The sequence below is a fragment of the Vombatus ursinus genome, unplaced genomic scaffold, assembly GCF_900497805.2.
Source record: "Vombatus ursinus unplaced genomic scaffold, bare-nosed wombat genome assembly UNPS02014961.1, whole genome shotgun sequence".
Taxonomy (NCBI): Eukaryota; Metazoa; Chordata; class Mammalia; order Diprotodontia; family Vombatidae; genus Vombatus; species Vombatus ursinus.
In genome coordinates, this window is record NW_020954739.1 from 189,682 (window position 1) to 208,120 (window position 18,439).

At 40.5% G+C, this 18,439-nt stretch overlaps 1 protein-coding gene across 1 annotated transcript in view; it reads left to right on the forward strand.

Moving 5' to 3' along the window:
- TMEM259 (transmembrane protein 259) overlaps positions 1 to 18,439 on the forward strand; it is a 60,610-nt gene that overhangs the window by 21,238 nt on the left and 20,933 nt on the right. The window contains exons 2-3 of the mRNA XM_027845355.1: positions 3,877 to 4,143; positions 7,783 to 7,960. Of these exons, the coding sequence (XP_027701156.1) occupies positions 3,877 to 4,143; positions 7,783 to 7,960 (445 nt within the window). The remainder of the gene's footprint in view (positions 1 to 3,876; positions 4,144 to 7,782; positions 7,961 to 18,439) is intronic.

Sequence of the window (18,439 nt, forward strand, 5' to 3'; positions counted from 1 at the left end):
AAAAGAAATAAACCAAGGAATCTAAGGGACAAGCACATGAATCCAATGTCTGGTTTAGAATCTAGGCATTTGGAAATCATTTTGAGGGTGTGGGGGAAAGGGCTGATGGGTGATCCCTGTTATGGTTGGTTTGTGGAGAAGAACAGAAAGGGACAGGATCATCTTCTGCATGTGGGATTTGGGGATAATTTTTAACTACAGAAGATAAAACTGAGGCTGATGTCTATATCATGGTCACACAGTGATACAACAGTGACCCAAACCTATGTTTGTACAGTGTTTGCTTTGAAGAATTCACTTACAATTTGAGAATATTCGCTTCTTCATGTGATGATACTAATAATAGCTGGCATTTACGTAACACTTTGTAGTAGTGGTTCTCAATTTTCTTTTGCTCATGGCAGCTCAGTATTCTTTGCTCTGAGGAATCCCAGCTGTCTTTTGCTATGGGAGAGTTGGGAGTCTTTTGTAAGTACATGCCATTGCAAGTTCAATTTTCTTAAAATTTGTGGCCTCCCAATCTAGGGCAACCCTTTGAGAACCAGTGTTTTTTAGTTACAAAGCTCCTTATGTTATGTCTATTGTCCTTTGATTTACAGAACAACCATGTGAGGTAGTCATTGCTGCCAGTGTTAGGATTTATAGGTGACAGAACTGAGGCCCAGGGAAAGGAATTGACTTTCCCAAGGTAGTGGCAGAGTTTTGACCAGGATTTGTACATATCTTGTTAGTCCAGACAGGCACACGGTCCTTTACCCTTTCTCCCCCCAGACACTTAAAGTTATGTCTCCTTCACAGCAAGCAGCTCAGTGATGAACACTTAGTAGATACTCAGATATTTATTGATTGGAAGGCATAGTAGTATATTAGAAAGATGATGAAGACTGTTTTGATTCTTGGCTTAGTCATTTTATGTTTGAAACAGTCCCTTCTTTCTCTGAACCTCAGTTTCCTCATCTTTAAAATACAGCTGACAGTGCTTGCCCTATGTGCTTCACAGGAAGCCCTCTCAGGTCAGTGCCCCAGAGGCAGCACAGTATTGTAGAGAGCAGAGCACCTCCATTTGAAGTAAGGCTCCAACATTTACTAGAAAAGAATATGTTGGTACTGAATAGTCTGGTTATACAGATGAACCTCTTTCCATTCTAGAGATCCCTATGATTAGAGAAAATATACACAAGGCATACTTTCTTTCCTGGTGATAAGGCTCTTGCCCATTTGCTCTATTTCCATTGGCATGTGTTTGTGGCACTTTGGTTAAGGGAATGGATTCATGCTGAAATTCAAAAAAGATCTTAACAGCATCTGTTCCATAAGAACTGGATAAAGCCTCATCATATTTGTAATACAGTAAGGTTGTGGTGTCTGAAACTGACTGGCAAAGGCATTTCTCTTCTGCCAGGTTCATCCTTTTTGAGGCATGAGAGATCATTATTCATGGAGTCCAAAGCTGCATTATAAAAATTTTTGGTCCATAATAGAGAGCAATAAGGCAGTTTCTTTTTGTGTAGTCTTGAGAGGCCATAAACTTGTAGAAGTAGTTCATTCCCCAGTAGCCATGGTTGTTGAAATAGGGTTCATAGGAATAAACAGCCGCTTTGTTTTTGACTTGTGGGTTATCTAGTTCCTCTTCCTTGAAAAAAATTGTAAAATCATAGACTTTAAGTTGGAATGGACCTCAAAGGTTGGTTCAACCTCTACTCAGATCATGAATTCTCTCTGTAACTTCCCTAGGAAGTAATATCTACCTCTCACTTTTACAATAACTGACCTTTACATAGTACCTTAAAGTTTGCAAAATTGTTTACGTACATTGTTTCTTCTGAATCACAGCCACCCAAGTCGGTGTATGAACTACTGGCATTACCCTTGCAGACCTTCACTTTCACTCTCTCCTGAAACTGCCTTTTTGACTTTTGGACTGCTGGGATTGTTAAGATGTTATTTCTAGAGTTGAGCTGAAATTTGTCTCTTTGATGTCTCTCCCTTTCTCCTTTACTTTAAGCCCCACCCCCTTTTACTTTTACTTCTGTTTTCTAGAGCCAAGCACAACTTTAGATCTGGAGGAAGGCCCAGCTATGCGATTATTCACATTTCTGGATAACAGCTTATGTTTCTATAGTATTTTTCATTTTCAGTGAGCTTTTCTCACATTAGACCTTTGAGATAACAGTTACAAGTATTATAATTTTTTTGGATGTTAAAGGTGAAGTCTTGTCCACAGTAGCAGTTAGTACTTGAACTCAAATCCTGATTCCAAGTACAGTGTTCTTTCCAGGTAAACCAGCAGCACTTTATATTATTTCCCTTTTGTGTTTGTGACGTTGAGCTGCCCTTTCTTTGGGTAGTCTTTACATTCAATTCAGTGAACATTTATTTACCAGTCTTCTACTATGTACAGGGCCCTGTTCAGGTGCTGGGAATTCAGAGATGAAAAATGACATAGTCTCTTCTCTCCTGGAGCTTATAGTCCACTGTCCTTCTGTCCCTGGCACTCAGAGCTGAAGAAGTCCTGTCGTGGCAGGAGGTCTGTTTGTGGGGAGGGCCTTTTCCAGCCCTCCCACCCCATCAGTTTTCAATGAGCTTCCTTGGGCCAACCCTCAGGGGACTTTCTTTTTTTTGCCTCTTAAAGACTAAAGTCAGGGACAGCTAGGTGGTGCAGTGGATAGAGCACTGGCCCAGGAGTCAGGAGGACCTGAGTTCAAATCTGGCTTGAGACACTTGACACTTACTAGCTGTGTGACCCTGGGCAAGTCACTTAACCCTGATTGCCTCACAAAAAAAAAAGAAAAAAAAAAGTATACACCAAATAACAATAACATAAATTGCAAGGAAAAGAAAAGAATCCTATTTTTAAAAAAAAGACTAAAGTCCTTTATTTGTATTACAGCTTTTTATTTGGAGTGCCAAGTTTAAACATGTTGCTGGTTGTTATGCTCCTACCTCAAGACATTTAATTTATGCATACTTCTGATCATGTCCCTCCTCTTCTCAAAATACTTCAGTGGCTCTCTTTAGCCTAGTGAATAAGAATCCAAACCCCTTCACAAGCCCAATGCCAGTATGGCTATCCAATCTTATCTCACATTCTTCCTTCTCAGTAAACTGATCCAGCTGGCACAGGCCATTCATTGTTCCCTGAACAACATGTATTCTTTCCCACCTCTCTGCATTTTTGCTCATGCTGTTTTCTTCCATTGGAATGTCCTTGCTTCTTACCCCCACCTCCATCACAGCCTGTTAAATTCAAGACACAGCTCAGATTACACCTCTTCCAGGAATTCTGTGTGATCACTTAGTTTGAAATAATCCTACTTTCTTTGGGTCTTATAATTTTAAGTCTTATCCCCCCTACTAGACTATAAAAAGGAATCCCTCAGGATAGTGGTCATATTTTATTTACAGAATGTCAGCATTAGAAGGACCATCAGAAGTCACCTGGTCTAGCCTATACAGTGATCTTCTCTACAACATAGTCAACAAGTGATCATCTCGCCTTTGTTTGGAGACCTCTAATGGATGGAGAACCCATTAAGTCCCAGTATGGCCAGTTCCACTTTTACTTAGCTCTGATGTTGTCCTCACATTAAGCCTATATCTGCCTCTTTGCAATTTATTCTTATTTGTACCTCTCCCACCAACAAGCACAGAACACTACCTATATTAATTTTATTCTTATTAATTGTATATCTCTTTTTCATTGTTGGACTGAGGTATTTCCCAGAGGGTCAAGGTCACACCTTTCTTAGTTTTATACTTCCTCCAGCACCAAAAATAGTGTCCTACATATAATAGTCACTTAATACATGATTATTGGACTTAATTGAAATAAATATGATTATTGACTTTAGTTTTTTTGTTTCCTGGTGTTTTTAGGCACTCTTTGTGCTTTTCATTCTGGCCTACATCCACATTGCCTTCTCTCGCACCCCTATTAATTGTTTGGAGCATGTGCGAGACAAGTGGCCCAGAGATGGCATCCTTCGAGTAGAAATTCAACACAACTCCAGCCGAGCTCCCATCTTCCTCCAGTTTTGTGATGCAGAGAGTTTCCCAGGCATGGTGATAGAGTCTGAGGAGGAAGAAGAGGAGGAGGAAGAAGATGAAATGACAGTAGAGATGTTTGAGAACAGCTCAGTCAAGGTAAGTTGAACCAGGGTGGTATGCTAGATTGCTAGATGACTATAAATGGCAACTGACGTCCCCCCCCAAAAAAAACATATTAGACCTTTTTTAAGAACTAGAATTGAATTTGGATATAATCTAGTTCAAACCTTTCATTTTAAATATGGAGAGGCTGGCTTAAAGAGAAGTGATTTGCTCATAGTCTGTAGTCAGTCAACATTCATTAAGTACCAGCAAGCATTTATTCAGCTCCTATTGTGCGTCAGGCACTGTGCTAAAAACAAAAGACAGACCTTGCTCTCAAGGGAGCTTATAGTCTTAATGGGGGAGACAACACGTAAATTATTATGGACAGGATAAAAAGGAGACAATCCACAGAGGGAAGGCACGAGTATTAAGGAAGATCAGGAAAGGCTAATTGTAGGACGTGTATTTTAGCTTGGACTTGAAGGAAGCGAGGAGGTGGAGATAAGGAGGGAGAGCATCTAGAGATGGAGGATAGCCAGGGAAAGTGTCCAGGGTTGAGAAATACAGTGTCATTGCAGGTCTGGGGGGAAAACAAGGAGGCCGGTGTCACTGGATTGCAGAGTACTTGGGGTAAGGTGTCAGAAGATTGAAATTCCAAACAAAGGGTTTTATATTTGATCTTGGAGGTGATGGGGAGTCCCTGTAGTTTGTTGAGTAGGGGAGTGACATGGTCAGATCTGCACTTTAAGAAGATTGGGTTGACAGCTGAATGGAGGATGAACTGGAGTGTGGACAGATGTGGCAGGCAGATCCACTAGTAACCTGCTACAGTAGTAGGTGTGAGGTGAGGAGAGCCCGAGTCAGGGTGTGGCAGTGTTAGAGGAGAGAAGGGGGTGTATTGGAGGGCTGTTGTAAAGGTGAAATCAGCAGGACTTGGCAACAAGCCACTAGCAAAATAGTGGCAAAATTAAGACTAGAACCTGGGTCTTATAGCCCTGGACTCTGCCGCTATGTCAATTTCAATTATTCACATGGAATCCTACCATTTAGAGCTAGACTAGACCTTCACCTAGTCCAGTTCCCTCATCTTCAGGTGGGAAACCTGAGGGTTAAATAAGGAAAATGACTGGACTAAATTAGAGTGAAATAATAGTGGTGGGGTCAATCAGTCGGTCAGCTGGTCTCCCTGTCTTGCGCACGCTGGAAGTGCAGCAGCCCCTCAGAGGCTCAGTCCTACTACTGTTTAGTAGAAGCTTTAATCTGTTTTTCCTACCTGGGCTGGTCCCTCCTTAAGCAGCCTGGTGGCCCTTCACTCCTAGGAGTTCACCATATTAATGTGGAACTTACTGTAGACAGACCCCTGGTCAGCTTTCACCCTGCTGAGGCTTAGAGCTCCCAGACTCGTGCCATCCACCAACACTGGCTTCCCACCAGGAGCAGGGATTACAGGTGTGTGCCACCACACCTGGCAACAAGAATTTTTCAAATGCCAGTATGTAATGCTGCCTTTGTATTTGTATTCCCAGCACCATTTGTGCCAGGTGCTGAGGATACAATATAAAGAATGACACAAGTCCTCTTTGCAAAGAGTTTACAATTCTAATCCAGAAGACAAGTATGTATGTATATAAATATATAGACCTTAAATATAAAGTAAATTGATACAAATATGTACAAAGTAGTTAAAGACATGATCGTTTAGGAAGGCGGGCATTAGTTGCAGAAGATGGTTGTTGAGCTTTGTCTTAAAGGAGGAAAGGGACTCTGAGGTGGAGGTAATGGGGGAGGGCATTCCAGGTATAAGGGCTAGACAGTGTAAAGGTATAGCATCAGCACTTGAACCTCAGTCTCCTGATGCCTGCTCTAGTTCTTTCCACTACACCAGGTATACATCCAATTGAATGTTGATGTCTTTGAAAAAAGTCATTTTTTGAGGCCAAATACTTTCCTGAAGAGGATTTCATGGCTCATAGTCTTTCTGAATGATAGCTCACATTTTTTTAGCACATCAGTTTATAAATTAGGGAATGCATATGTTATTACCCCCATTTTATAGATGAGGAAACTGAAGTGACTTGTTCGTTGTCATACAAAATAAGGGGCAGGGCCAGGACTCAAACTTAGTTGTTCTGAGTCCCAGGACTAATGTTCTTTCCATCATTCTGGTCTTCTTACCGTCTGGATGAGGTGGGATCATAGTCTTCAAATATCTGAATGTCATATGGAAGAAGAATTAGACTTCCCTCTGCTTGCCTGCACAGGGAGAGCTAAGGTCAGTGGGTAGAGGTTGTAGTAAAGCTGTATCAAGAATCGTTGTAAGCTGCAGCCCTTCTGGAAGATCTTCAGCTTACCAGGGGATTGGGTACATCCCTTGTCAATCTCTTCTGGGAGAATACTTGCTCCTTGGCTCTGGGATTCTGGTCAAAAAATCATATTATCCCTTAGGGCAAAGTGCCCTAAGCATAACCAGGCCTTGGGCAGGCCAGGGGAGAGATGAGCTGATCATTTTAGATTACATCTCTGCCTTAGAGTTTTACATGGTGGGGGAAACATAGAATAATTCAGGCAAAAACCTTTTTGTCTTCCTTTGGACTTTTTTTGTTTTCTCTTAAACTGGGAACTCTGAGAAAATGACATTTCCCCTTGAAACATTTAGCACACCTCCCACCCCTTTTCCATAGCATCGTTTACAGGTAATTTGATATAGCAAAAAGAGCTCTGGATTTAGTATGTTTGAGTTCTGGGTTTGCAACTTTCCAATTGTGTGACTTTATACAAATTACTTCTTATCTGTGAAATGAGGGTGCTAATCATATTTGTGTTTCTACTTATTTTTTTTTTCCTACTTATTTCACAAAACTGTTGTGAAGACAAAATATTATATACAGAAAACACTTTGTAAGGAACTTTGGAAATGTCAGCTGTTATTGTCCGAAGTTATAGGATCATAGGATTTAGGGATCACTTAGTCCAACTGCCTGATTTTACAGAAAATGACCTAGCCTAGGCTTTTGCATGATTGAGGTCACCCGATTTGTTTGTCTTTCTTTTAGTTTTAACATGTCCCAGGTACTTGGCCCAATACTGTCGTTATAAAAAATTTTGAATTATAATAATTAATATTTATATAGAGCTTTATCATTTGCAAAGTGCTTTACATATATTATCTCATTTAATCCTCAGCTTTAGCTGTTCCATTTTTCAGCTTGGGGTTAGGTCTTTCACAGTAATTTATTGGTACATAAAGCATTTATTTTTTACTGCATGCTCAACATCCTGGCAGATGGCTCAATCCAGTAAAGAATTTGTTTTATCTCATGTTATTCCAGTGTCCTTGAATCCTCAGGGAGTAGTTATCCCTGAGAAGAATAGTACTTGTCTTGGTCTCAGTGCAATACTGAGTTTTTGGCTATTTTATTGCAAATAGTATATCTGGTTTTTGGAATAATGATCTAAGTCCTTTCAGATGATAGTCAAAACAAAACAAAACAAAACAAAACTGCTAGGTAGATGGCCTAAATTTGAGTCTTGGTGTTATCATTACTTTGTAGTCATAGCTATTTCTCTTCTCTTCTCAGAGCCTAAGTGTCCTCAGTTGCCAGGTGGACTACATCTTTCCCAGGATTGTATTATTCATTTGTGAGACTTTGCTAATTCTCTTGCTGCTTCTTCTTTTTTTTTTTTAAACAGTTTGAGCTGGACATTGAACCAAAGGTGTTCCTGAAGCCTTCCCGGGGGAGCAACCCTGAAGCATTGACCCAGATGACCAAGAACCAAAGCCAGGAGCTTTCCTTCACTGAGGCGACGACTAAAGGTATGCAGCCTCTGATCGAGACTGTGTCGGAATTTGAGATGCTAGCCAGAGCAGGTAAAGACAACTTCTTTTGGTACCCTGTTCTTTCCCTCTCCACCACCTTTCCCCCCTTCCTTCTCACCTCAACTTTCCATCCATTTATCTTTCATTCATTCCCCTTCCCCTTTCTGAGTCAAGTCAACATATGGGTAATAAGCATGTCAAGCCAATGGACTGGTCTTAACCAGTCATATGGCTATCTCCCTGGGCATCTGTTTGGGGAGTGGAGAAGTTAAGGGGCTCTTTGAGCCCTGAGGCCCATGAGTGCAGTTTGATGTAATTTCTTTAATCAGGGTTGTTCCCAAATAGCCTTGGTTTAAGTTAAAGAACAGAGAAAGTTGGGCCTGAGTCTTTAGAGATTAGCATGATGTAGTGGAAGGAAGCAGCTGCCTTGCAGTCCTTCTAGTCACAGCATTGACAAGTTTTCAGAATTGGAAGGCAACAGAGAGAACTTGTAGGTCATTAACTCCAAAGAAGAATGTCCTTTAGTACAGGGCACTTACAACAGGAGATCTTTACCCAGGGTCTGTGAACTTTTTTGGTATCATTGTATTTTAATAGGATTGGTTTCTTGTGTAATCCTAGGTGTATATTCTTTGTTTCCGCTTATTTCACTCTACATCAGTTCATTTAAATCTTCTGTTGTTTTTCTGAATTCCTCATATTCATAATTTCTTACTGTATAGCAATATTTTATCGCATTCATATGACATAGCTTTTTCAGCCATTCTCCAATTAGTGGGTACCCACTTTGTTTCTAGTTCTTCCCTACTATAAAAAGTGCTGCTGTGACTGTTTTAGTATGTATTAGACCTTTGTATTTCTGTCTTTTAACTTCTCTGGAGCATGTGTCCAGCAGTGAGATAGCTGGTTCAAAGGGTATGGACAGGTCACTTTTCATGCGTAATTCCAAATTGCTATCCAAAATGGTTAGACCACTTTCAGCCTCTGCCAGCAGTGTATTGGTGTGCCTGCCTTACCCTCCAATACTGGCTGTTCCTTTTTTTTTTTTTTTTTTAATTATCTTTTCAATTTGCTGAGTGTGAGGAGAAACCTCAGATTTGTTTTGATTTGCATTTCACTTACTATTAGAGCTTTTAAAGCAGTTATTTATAGTTTGCGATTCTTCTTTTGGGAATTATTCATGTCCTTTGACCACTTACTATTTGAGGAATTGCTCTTGGTATTAATTTTGTGTAATTAAAATCATCTTTTTTTTTGTCTTGTGTACTCTCTGTTAGAGTACGATTGAGACTCTTTTGGGGACATGGCCAGTGTGGGAATTTGTTTTGCTTGATAACACATTTTTGTAATGGTTTTTTGTTTTGTTTTGTTTTTTTGCTTTCTGAACTAGGGGAGGATGGAATGTGAGAGGGAGAGAATGCAAATCCCAAAATAAAATGTAATTAGAGTAAAAAAGAAAAAAATCCCGTGCTAACCATAATTGTTAAAGGTCCTTTCATTTTCTTTGAATTTTTTTTTTTCCCCAATGTGACCTATTATATTCAGGTTGTCTTTTTTTTTTTTTTTTCCTTTGAGGCAACTAGGGTTAAGCAATTTGCCCAGGGTCATGCAACTACTAAATGTCTGAGGCTGGATTTGAATTCAAGCACATCTGACCCTGTGGTCTGTGCTATTGCACTGTGCCACCTAGCTGGCCCTATCTATTTTTTAAAAAGTTTATTTTGGTATGTACTGTAAGGTATTGATTTAATCTAATTACCATACTGCTTTTTGATTTTCCCAGCAGTTTTTGTCAAAAAGATGATCTTTCCTCAAGTAATTTATATACTTGGGTTTATTGGACAGTAAGTGGGTTGCCGTTCATATTTGCTTCTGTTTATTGTTTTATCTAGTCTGTTCAGCAGACCTATTTCTTAAAAATCAGAACCAATAGTTTTGATTACTGTTTATATTATATTTTGAGGTTTAGTAATGCTATGCCCCTAGCTTGTACTTTTTTTCTCATGGTTTTCATAGTTTCCCTTGAAATTCTAGACCTTTTATTCCTCCAAATGAAGTATATTGCTGTTTTGTCTGGTTTTATAAAGTTACCTTTTATCATCTGTAGCTTTGATTGCTATAGCAGTAACCCTAATCCTAATACTGTAAGTCAGTTTAGGAAGTAACAACATTTTTTATCATATTGGTATGGCCTAACCACACAGTGGGAAGTACTTATAGGTCAGACTAAGAAGTTGATGTCTGCTTTGTTTTAAGCAGAGGGAGCCCCTCAAAAGGTTTTGAGCGTCTGTGACATAGGAGGAGGATGACTGTGGCAGGTATCTCCTTGAGAGATGGATTGGACTGGAGACCTCCTGAGGAAACATGCTATTCGCTTCAGAGAGAAAGATGATGGATAAAGAATACAAACTGAAGCATGTTTTCTTTTCTTTGAATCATTTTTTTGGGGGGGGTTGGAGGGGAACATGGATAATACAGGAATTTGTTTTACTTGATTATACATACTTGTTGTGGGTTTGGGTTTTGTTTTTCTTGCCTTCTCCATAAGTGCAGGAAATGGTGGGAGGGAGAGAATTCAGAACTGAAAATAAAATTGGACTAAAAAAAAAAGAAGAAGAAGAAGATGAATTAGAGAAAATAGAGACTAGAGTCAGGGAGACCAATTAGGTGATTATAGTTAAGTCTAAGTGAGAGGTGATCAGGGCCTGAATTAGTGTAGTGGCTGTGTGAGTGGGGAGAAGAAGAGAGACTTAAAAGATATTGCTGAAGTAGAATTGACAAGATTTGGCATTTGATTAGATGCTGGAGGTGGATTTCATATCCACACTAGCAGAAGGGGGGGGGGCAGCCAGGTGGTGCAGTGGATAGAGCACTGGCCCTGAAGTCAGGAGGACCTGAGTTCAAATACGGCCTCAGACCAAACACTTGACATTTACTAGCTGTGTGACCCTGGGCAAGTCACTTAACCCCAGTTGCCTCACCAAAGAGGAAAAAAAAAAAACTAACAGAAGAGAAAGCTAGATTCTGTATTAGAGGACCTATGTTCAAATCATGGATGTTATTATCAGTGACCTTTGAGCAAATTACTTAAGTCTCTGTGCTTCAGTTTCCTTATCTATAAAATATAGGAATTGGACTGGAAGACCTTTAAGATACCCTCCAGGCCTAAATCTGTATTCTTATGAGCCTTTTTCCCCCATTCTTAAAAGCAAGTACTGATTCAGCTGACTGACTAGAATGAACTGGCCTGGCTGTAACCACCCATAGCCAGAGTAGCCTTATAGAAAGTGACTACATTTGAATGGGGAAGAAAGCAGTAGCATTTCCTTCAAGGTTTCAAAGAGCAGGCTAACTTGTCAGGATCCACAGGATACTGTTTCCTTCTGGCTTCCAAAGCCCATTTCCTAATTTGTATAGAAAAGGCGGGTGGGGGTCCAGAAATGTCCAGCATCTACCATTAACTAGAACAGTGTTCACTCAGACCCCTTGTAAGCTGGAGTTTCATGTACTCTGTTACTTATAGAACAGTACAACAAAAATTTTAAGTGTGGACTTGCTAGAGTTCTCCCCCAAACCCCTCCAAATACCTATAAAAAATGACCCTAAACAAATTCTAAAGCAGCAGAACCCACAAAAAAACAGAGTAAAACAAATTTCCAGCCCAAGACAACCTGGATGGTTGATCAGAAAGGTATATCGCGTCGGGGCTGGGAGTGGAGCGCAGTTTGGCGTGGGCGCGCAGGCCGTAGTGACCCTGGAGCAGGCCTCAGAGGACTGAATCGCAGGCAGCGGGGACAGTTTCCAGATTCTCAACCCACGAACGCCAAAGACAACTTAGAAGGTCAGTGGGAAAAGTCTGTGACTGCAGTGAGAGAAGAAGCTAGGTCTCAGCCACAAGTCCTGAGTGCGGGCCACAGCTGCCTCCTGAGCTTCTGGCCCACAGACTGAGGGGGAATCGAGTGGCTGATCAGAGGGGGATTGCAAGGATCTCTTTGCCAGGGCTGAGGCAGGAATCTTTTGCTTTGCCCATGCTTGGATCTGGGTCACAGTTCTGAGGGGCAGTCCTGGGGCAAGGAGGAGTGCTGGCAAGGAGGAGCACTGGCGTGGTGGAGCTAGTTGTGGCAGTGGAGAGGAAACATCTCGCCCCTTATCGTAGCACCTTGGAAGAACTGACACTTTTCAGGTCCCTAGAAGTATCTCTGAAAACAGCTGTACAAACCCCTGAAGTTTGGGACAGTACATTCTCCACATTGGAAACAGACTCTTACCTTAAGAAAGAGTTTAAAACTCAAGTAATATTGGGATCATGAGCAAGCAGCGCAAAAAGAGTCAGACTATATTATCTTACTTTGGTGACAAAGAAGATCAAAACATACATCCAGAAGAAGAAAACAAAGTCAAAGCTCCTTCATCCAAAACTTCCAAGAAAAATGTGAATCAGTCCCAGGCCTTGGAAGAGCTCAAAGGGGATTTTGAGAAGCAAGTAAGAGAAGTAGAGGAAAAACTGGAAAGACAAATGAGAGTGATGCAAGAAAATCATGAAAAGCAAGTTAACAGCTTGCTAAAGGAGACCCAAAAAAATACTGAAGAAAATAACACCTTAAAAAATAGCCTAACCCAAATGGCAGAAGAGGTCCAAAAGGCCAATGAAGAGAAGAATGCTCTAAAGAGCAAAATTGGACAAATGGAAAAGGAAGTCCAAAAGCTTACTGAAGAAAATACTTCCTTAAAAATTAGAGTAGAGCAATTGGAAGCTAGTGATTTTATGAGAAATCAAGACACTGTAAAACAAATCCAAAAGAATGAAAAATTAGAAAACAATGTGAAATATCTCATTGGAAAAACAACTGACCTGGAAAATAGATTCAGGAGAGAGAATTTAAAAATTATTGGACTATCTGAAAGCCATGATCAGAAAAAGAGCCTAGACATCATCTTTCAAGAAATGATCAAGGAAAACTGCCCTGATATTTTAGAACCAGAGGGCAAAATAGAAATTGAAAGAATCCACCGATCTCCTCCTGAAAGAGATCCCCAAAGGAAAACTCCTAGGAATATTGTAGCCAAATTCCAGAGTTCCCAGGTCAAGGAGAAAATATTACAAGCAGCCAGAAAGAAACAATTCAAGTATTGTAGAAACACAATGAGGATAACACAAGCTTTAGCAGCTTCTACATTAAGGGACCGCAGGACATGGAATATAATATTCCAGAGGGCAAAGGAGATAGGATTACAGCCAAGAATCACCTGCCCAGCAAAACTGAGTATAATCCTTCAGGGTAAAAAATGGTCATTCAGTGAAATAGAGGACTTTCAAGCATTCTTGATGAAAAGACCAGAGCTGAATAGAAAATTTGATTTTCCAATACAAGACTCAAGTAGAACATGAAGAGGTAAATAGGAAAGAGAAATCATAAGAGACTTACATTCCTGCATGGAAAGATGATAATTGTAACTCATGAGACCTTTGTCAGTATTAGGGTAGTTGGAGGGAAAAATTTATATGTATGTATAGATAGATAGAGGGTACAGGGTGAGTTGAAGATGAAGGGGTCATATCTGCAGAATAAAATTAAGGGGTGAGAGGATTATACTAGGAGAAGGAGAAAGGGAAAGGTAGAACGGGGTAAATTATCACACAAAAAAATAGAAAAGAAAAGGCTCTTACAGTGGAGGGGAAACAGGGGAAGGTGAGAGGGAATGAGTGAATCTTATTCTCATAGGATTTGACCTAAGGAGGGAATAACATATACACTCAACTGGGTATGGAAATCTGTCTTACCCTACAGGAAAATAGGAGGGGAAGGGGACAAGAGAGTAGAGGAATGATAGAGAGGAGGGCAGATTGGGAAAGGGGGTAATCAGAAGCAAATACTTCTGAAGAGGGACAGGGTCAAAAGAAAGAATGGAATAAATGGGGGGGGCGGGATAGGATTAAGGGAAATAGAGTTAGTTTTTCACAGCATGTCTACTATGGAAGTGTTTTGCATAGCTGCACATGTATAGCCTGTATTGAGTTGCTTGCCTTTTCAATAAGGGTGGATGGGGAGGGAGGAAGGGAGAAAATTTGGAAACCAAAGTTTTAAAAACACATTTAAAAAAAAATGTTTTCGCATGCAACTGGGAAATAAGAAATACAGGAAATGGGGTACAGAAATCTATCCTGCCCTACAGGAAAATAGAAGGGGAAAGCGGGGAGAGATAGCAGGGAAAGCAGACTAGAGGAAGGGGTGTTTAGAATGCATGCCATCTTGGGGTGGGGGGAGGGGTGAGATGGGGTGAAAATTTGGAACTCAAAATTTTGTGGAAGTGAATGTTGAAAACTAAAAATAGAAAAAAGATGAAAAAGAAATTTAAGTGCCTCTTCTGTTTAGAGTCTGGTGTTAGCCTAGCTGTGAAGTTTAGATTTATGGTGCTTACCTGCTAGCAGCAGGTACACTTGTAATTCTAATACTCAGTATTATCTCAGTGCACTCAGAATCCTCCATGAGGGCAGAGAGAGAAGGTTCCTGGCCACAGAGGATAAAGTGCTGCTGGACTTGGAAGACCTGTGTTTAAACCATGACTCTGTCAGACCATACAAAGGTCATGGAATCTCTCAGTTGCCCCATCTGTAAAATAGGGATAATACCTATAGTTGCTACTTTACAAAGTGGTTGTGAGGCCCAAATGAACTCACCTATAAATGTACGTTGCCGGCACTAAAGGCTGCTTTTGTTAGGGAGTTGCTTTGCATCTGCCTGCCTAGTTTCAACACTGAGGAACAAATTAAAGTTAAGCTCTTCGTCTCTAATCTCACCACCTGCTGCTAACCTAAGTCTCGATTGACTGCCTCCCTCAGCTTCCGCCCCCCTGTGATGGGAGGTTTGGAGGGCAGAGTACCAAATTCCTCCCATGGTTTTCCTTTATGGAGGGCAAAAACTGGACTCTCAGCTCACTCTTCTTCGTATCTGATGATCTGCCTGGTTTCAGCTGCACAGAATGTGATGCCTTCCTGGTGTCCAGTTCTCCTCCCACCCTCTTCTCCACTTTTATATTGTAAGTTCCTTGAGGGCAGGAACTCTCTTTTTATAAATTGTATCCCCCAAGTACTTATCACAGTATCTGGCACGTAGTAGGTGCTTAATAAATACTTACTGGATTGGATGATTAGATTTGAATGGGAAGGCCTGAAGGGTGTCTAGCTGGTAAGGAGAACCTCTGCTCACTAGGGTGATAGCAGTGGGAAAAGAGAGGAAGAGGATGGATTTCTGAGATTGGCTACAAACATGACTTGTGTTTCACCAAGCCCTCAGATTTAGAGAATTCACTTCAACCTGACAAACTTTTGTTAATGCACCTTTTACGTATAAGACACTGGGCTCGGCTTTGGAGATACAAAGACTGAAATGAAACAGTCTCTACCCTCAAGGAGCTTACATTCTATTGGGAAGATACAGCTTGTACTCAGGGAAGTAAAGGCCAAATTATGCAAAGAAGGGTTTTCTTTTCTAGCCTGTACCACAGGTGAGGCTTAAGGAATTTGAGTGTAGTACAAATAGTACTAGACTTAGTGAAGAGGGCCATCCCACATCAGAAACTTAATAAGCAAGTCAATCCCTGTTTCCTCAGTTGTAAAATAAAAGTTAGTTAACTTGTATTTCCATCCTCATAGGATTGTTTTGGAAGCTTCTGGGAAATGTGTGTGTGCATGTATATATATGTATATAAATATGGACATGTATATGCAAATATATCATTGTATGTGTATGATTTTATTATCCCAGAGAATTCAAATTGAATAAATATTTAAAGATGAAAACCAGTATAGGCTCGACCTTCAAGGAACATTACAGCTAGTTAGGGGGTGGAGTGATGCCTATGGTGTTAGAGATTGACCTCCTGGAAATGATCTAATAGTACTTGCAGCTCCTCCTTAATGTTTAAGGTATTTTTTTTTAAAATATATTCTCCTAGTCATAGATAACCTGAGTTGCTTTTCTTGGGCTTACTATGACAGCTTTGTTCTCCCTGTGCTCAAGTATTAGTAGAAGCAGATGGGCTGCAAACAGCCTGCCATGCAGGGGTCCCTATTATATACACCCCTTTATCTCCTTTTTTCTTCTTGCTATAAAGTTGCTTGTGGACCACTTCAGTCCATATAGCTCCATCCTTTATCTGTTTAATTGGAAGGATTTCATTTGTATTCCCTCTATCATCAAAGCCTACAGATGCTCTTCCACACCTTATCTTGTGTGATTTTGACTACCTCCTTCTACGAATCTTAAATAATGGATCAACCCAACATGCTTCCTCTGATTTTTGTAGACACAGAACTTGGGGTTGTTCACCTTTCTTGTCCCTAGGTCCCTTTTTAAAAAAAATTTTTAGTTCAGCTCCCTCCTTTTACAGAGTAGGAAACAAAGTTGTCCAGAGTGGCTTGGCCGTGGTGTCACACAGGAAGAACAAGAATAAGTAAGTAGCAGAGCTGAGATTCAAATTCAGGGCCTTTGGCTTAAAATTCAAAACTTTTTATATCTCTCTGCTTCCTCTTTTCGTTATCCTCTCCTCATTAAGCCTAACATTTCTTAGAGTGCAGCATTAAGAATTTCATTTTTTGAGGGCAGTGGCTGTTTTTATATCCTCAGTGCCTTATACATAGAACCTTAATGTGTGAATGAAGAAATGAATGTCAGAAGCCTTGGGGCTGCTTGGTACAAGAGATCTCTGGGTTGAAAAGACCTTGTAACTGTGAGAATTGCAAAAAACCATAGAAGAGAATTGTGGGAAAATAGTCCAGTGCCACTAAAAGTAGAAAGTAGGGCATGTTCTAAACGTGACCTTTCTCTGCCTTTACCATGGACAAGGAGCTGTGGTCAGCAGTGACAGAGGAGTCTTAGTCCAGGGTTAGGGCAGGTAGGATTTTTGTATTTTGTGGTTGGGTTTTTGTTTGTTTTGTTTTGTTTTTTTAATAATTTTGGGATGTAGTCTGAGCCATGAAAAAGGAAGGATGATTCTGATTTTTATAAACTACTACCACCACCCCAACATTGGAAATGTGTCTTTCCTTTTATGCTGACCTTGCTTCACATCTCGTTTATGCACTTTCCATGCTCTGATCTATATTATAATTGTTTGTGAGCTCTATGAAAACAGGTACTGCACTTGATTGGAAGTCAGGAGACCTTGGTTTGAATTCTTGGCCCCAGTACTTGTGGGTCACGTCACCTTGGGAAAATACCTTGGCCGGTCTGAACTTCAGTTTTTTAGTCTGTAAAATTGGGTTGATAATCCTTACATTGCCTGTCTTCCAATACTGCAAGCTGTTATGTAAAGTCTGCCCTAATGTTGAAGGGGAAGTATATCAGCTTAGGAAAATTCATGTATTTGAACACCTTACATCCTTTTCAGTGCTTTTCTACCTATTCCTGCATATGATTTTTCACTGTAAGTGGAGAAGTGTGTTTAAGCTCTGTTACTCGGAGGATGAATTGACACTGTTGTAGGTAGGATTACGGTTCAGCCCAGGCCCTAGGAGCACAGACTTAAGTGTACTGCTAGAGAAGTCTTTTAAACTCATATCTTCCCTTTATTTTTCCCCTCATGTCTTCATTTTCCACATGTATTTTGTTGGCCTCTTGTTGACTAGGTATTCTCTTTCCCTCTTTCTCCCTAGCCCCAAAGCATAGCCTCCCCACTTTAGGCTTAGTGCTGAAAAAAGAAGGAATAAGTGGACTCTTGTGAACAAACGTCCTCAATGGATAGGGGTGACATCTACAAAGCAAATCACTCCAGCTCGGAGTTATAGTGCCTTTGTATAGGTTAATGAAAAGGGCAAGAGATCTGGGTTTGGGCCTAGCTGTGCTCTTGACACTGTAACCATGAACAGGTCCCTTCCCCTCTGTAGGCTTCTAATAATGGCTATTTGAAGTTTTAATAATACTTGTTGGTTTTGGGGGTTGATTTGTGTTTTGGGTTTTTTTTTGATACCACAGATATGACCTGAGAATTCTTCTCCCTTCCCTCCCCCAAAGAAAAACAAGTAAACAAAACCTACCACAGTAGCAACAGTCTTAACAGTGTACAGTAGTATTCAGCCCCTGCAAATCTCTCACTTTCACCAAGAGAATGGAATTGTATTTCATCATCTGTCTTTTGGAGCCAGTGTTGTTTCCTGCCTTTAATCTGAGTTCATCTGTCTTTAGTGTTGCTTCAGATTTATTTACATCATTGTAGTCATTGTGTGCTGTTCTCATTCTGTTTACTTCATTCTGCATTAGTTCATAGGTCTGACCATGTTTTTTCTGAATTTTTGTTATTTCTTATGGTGTAATAGTATTCCTTTATATTCATATACCATAGTTTGTTGACTTGGCTCTAAGACTGGATAGCCATATCTTGCTCTGACTGGAAGTACATGGGCCCAGTTTCACCCTGATTAGCCTGGGAACTTTGACTAGTTTGATTTCAGACCTTGACCAGTTAGCTCATCCCCAGCCAAACTCTTGTGGTATGGTGAGCTCCTGAGAACTCGCCATATTAATGTTGAAC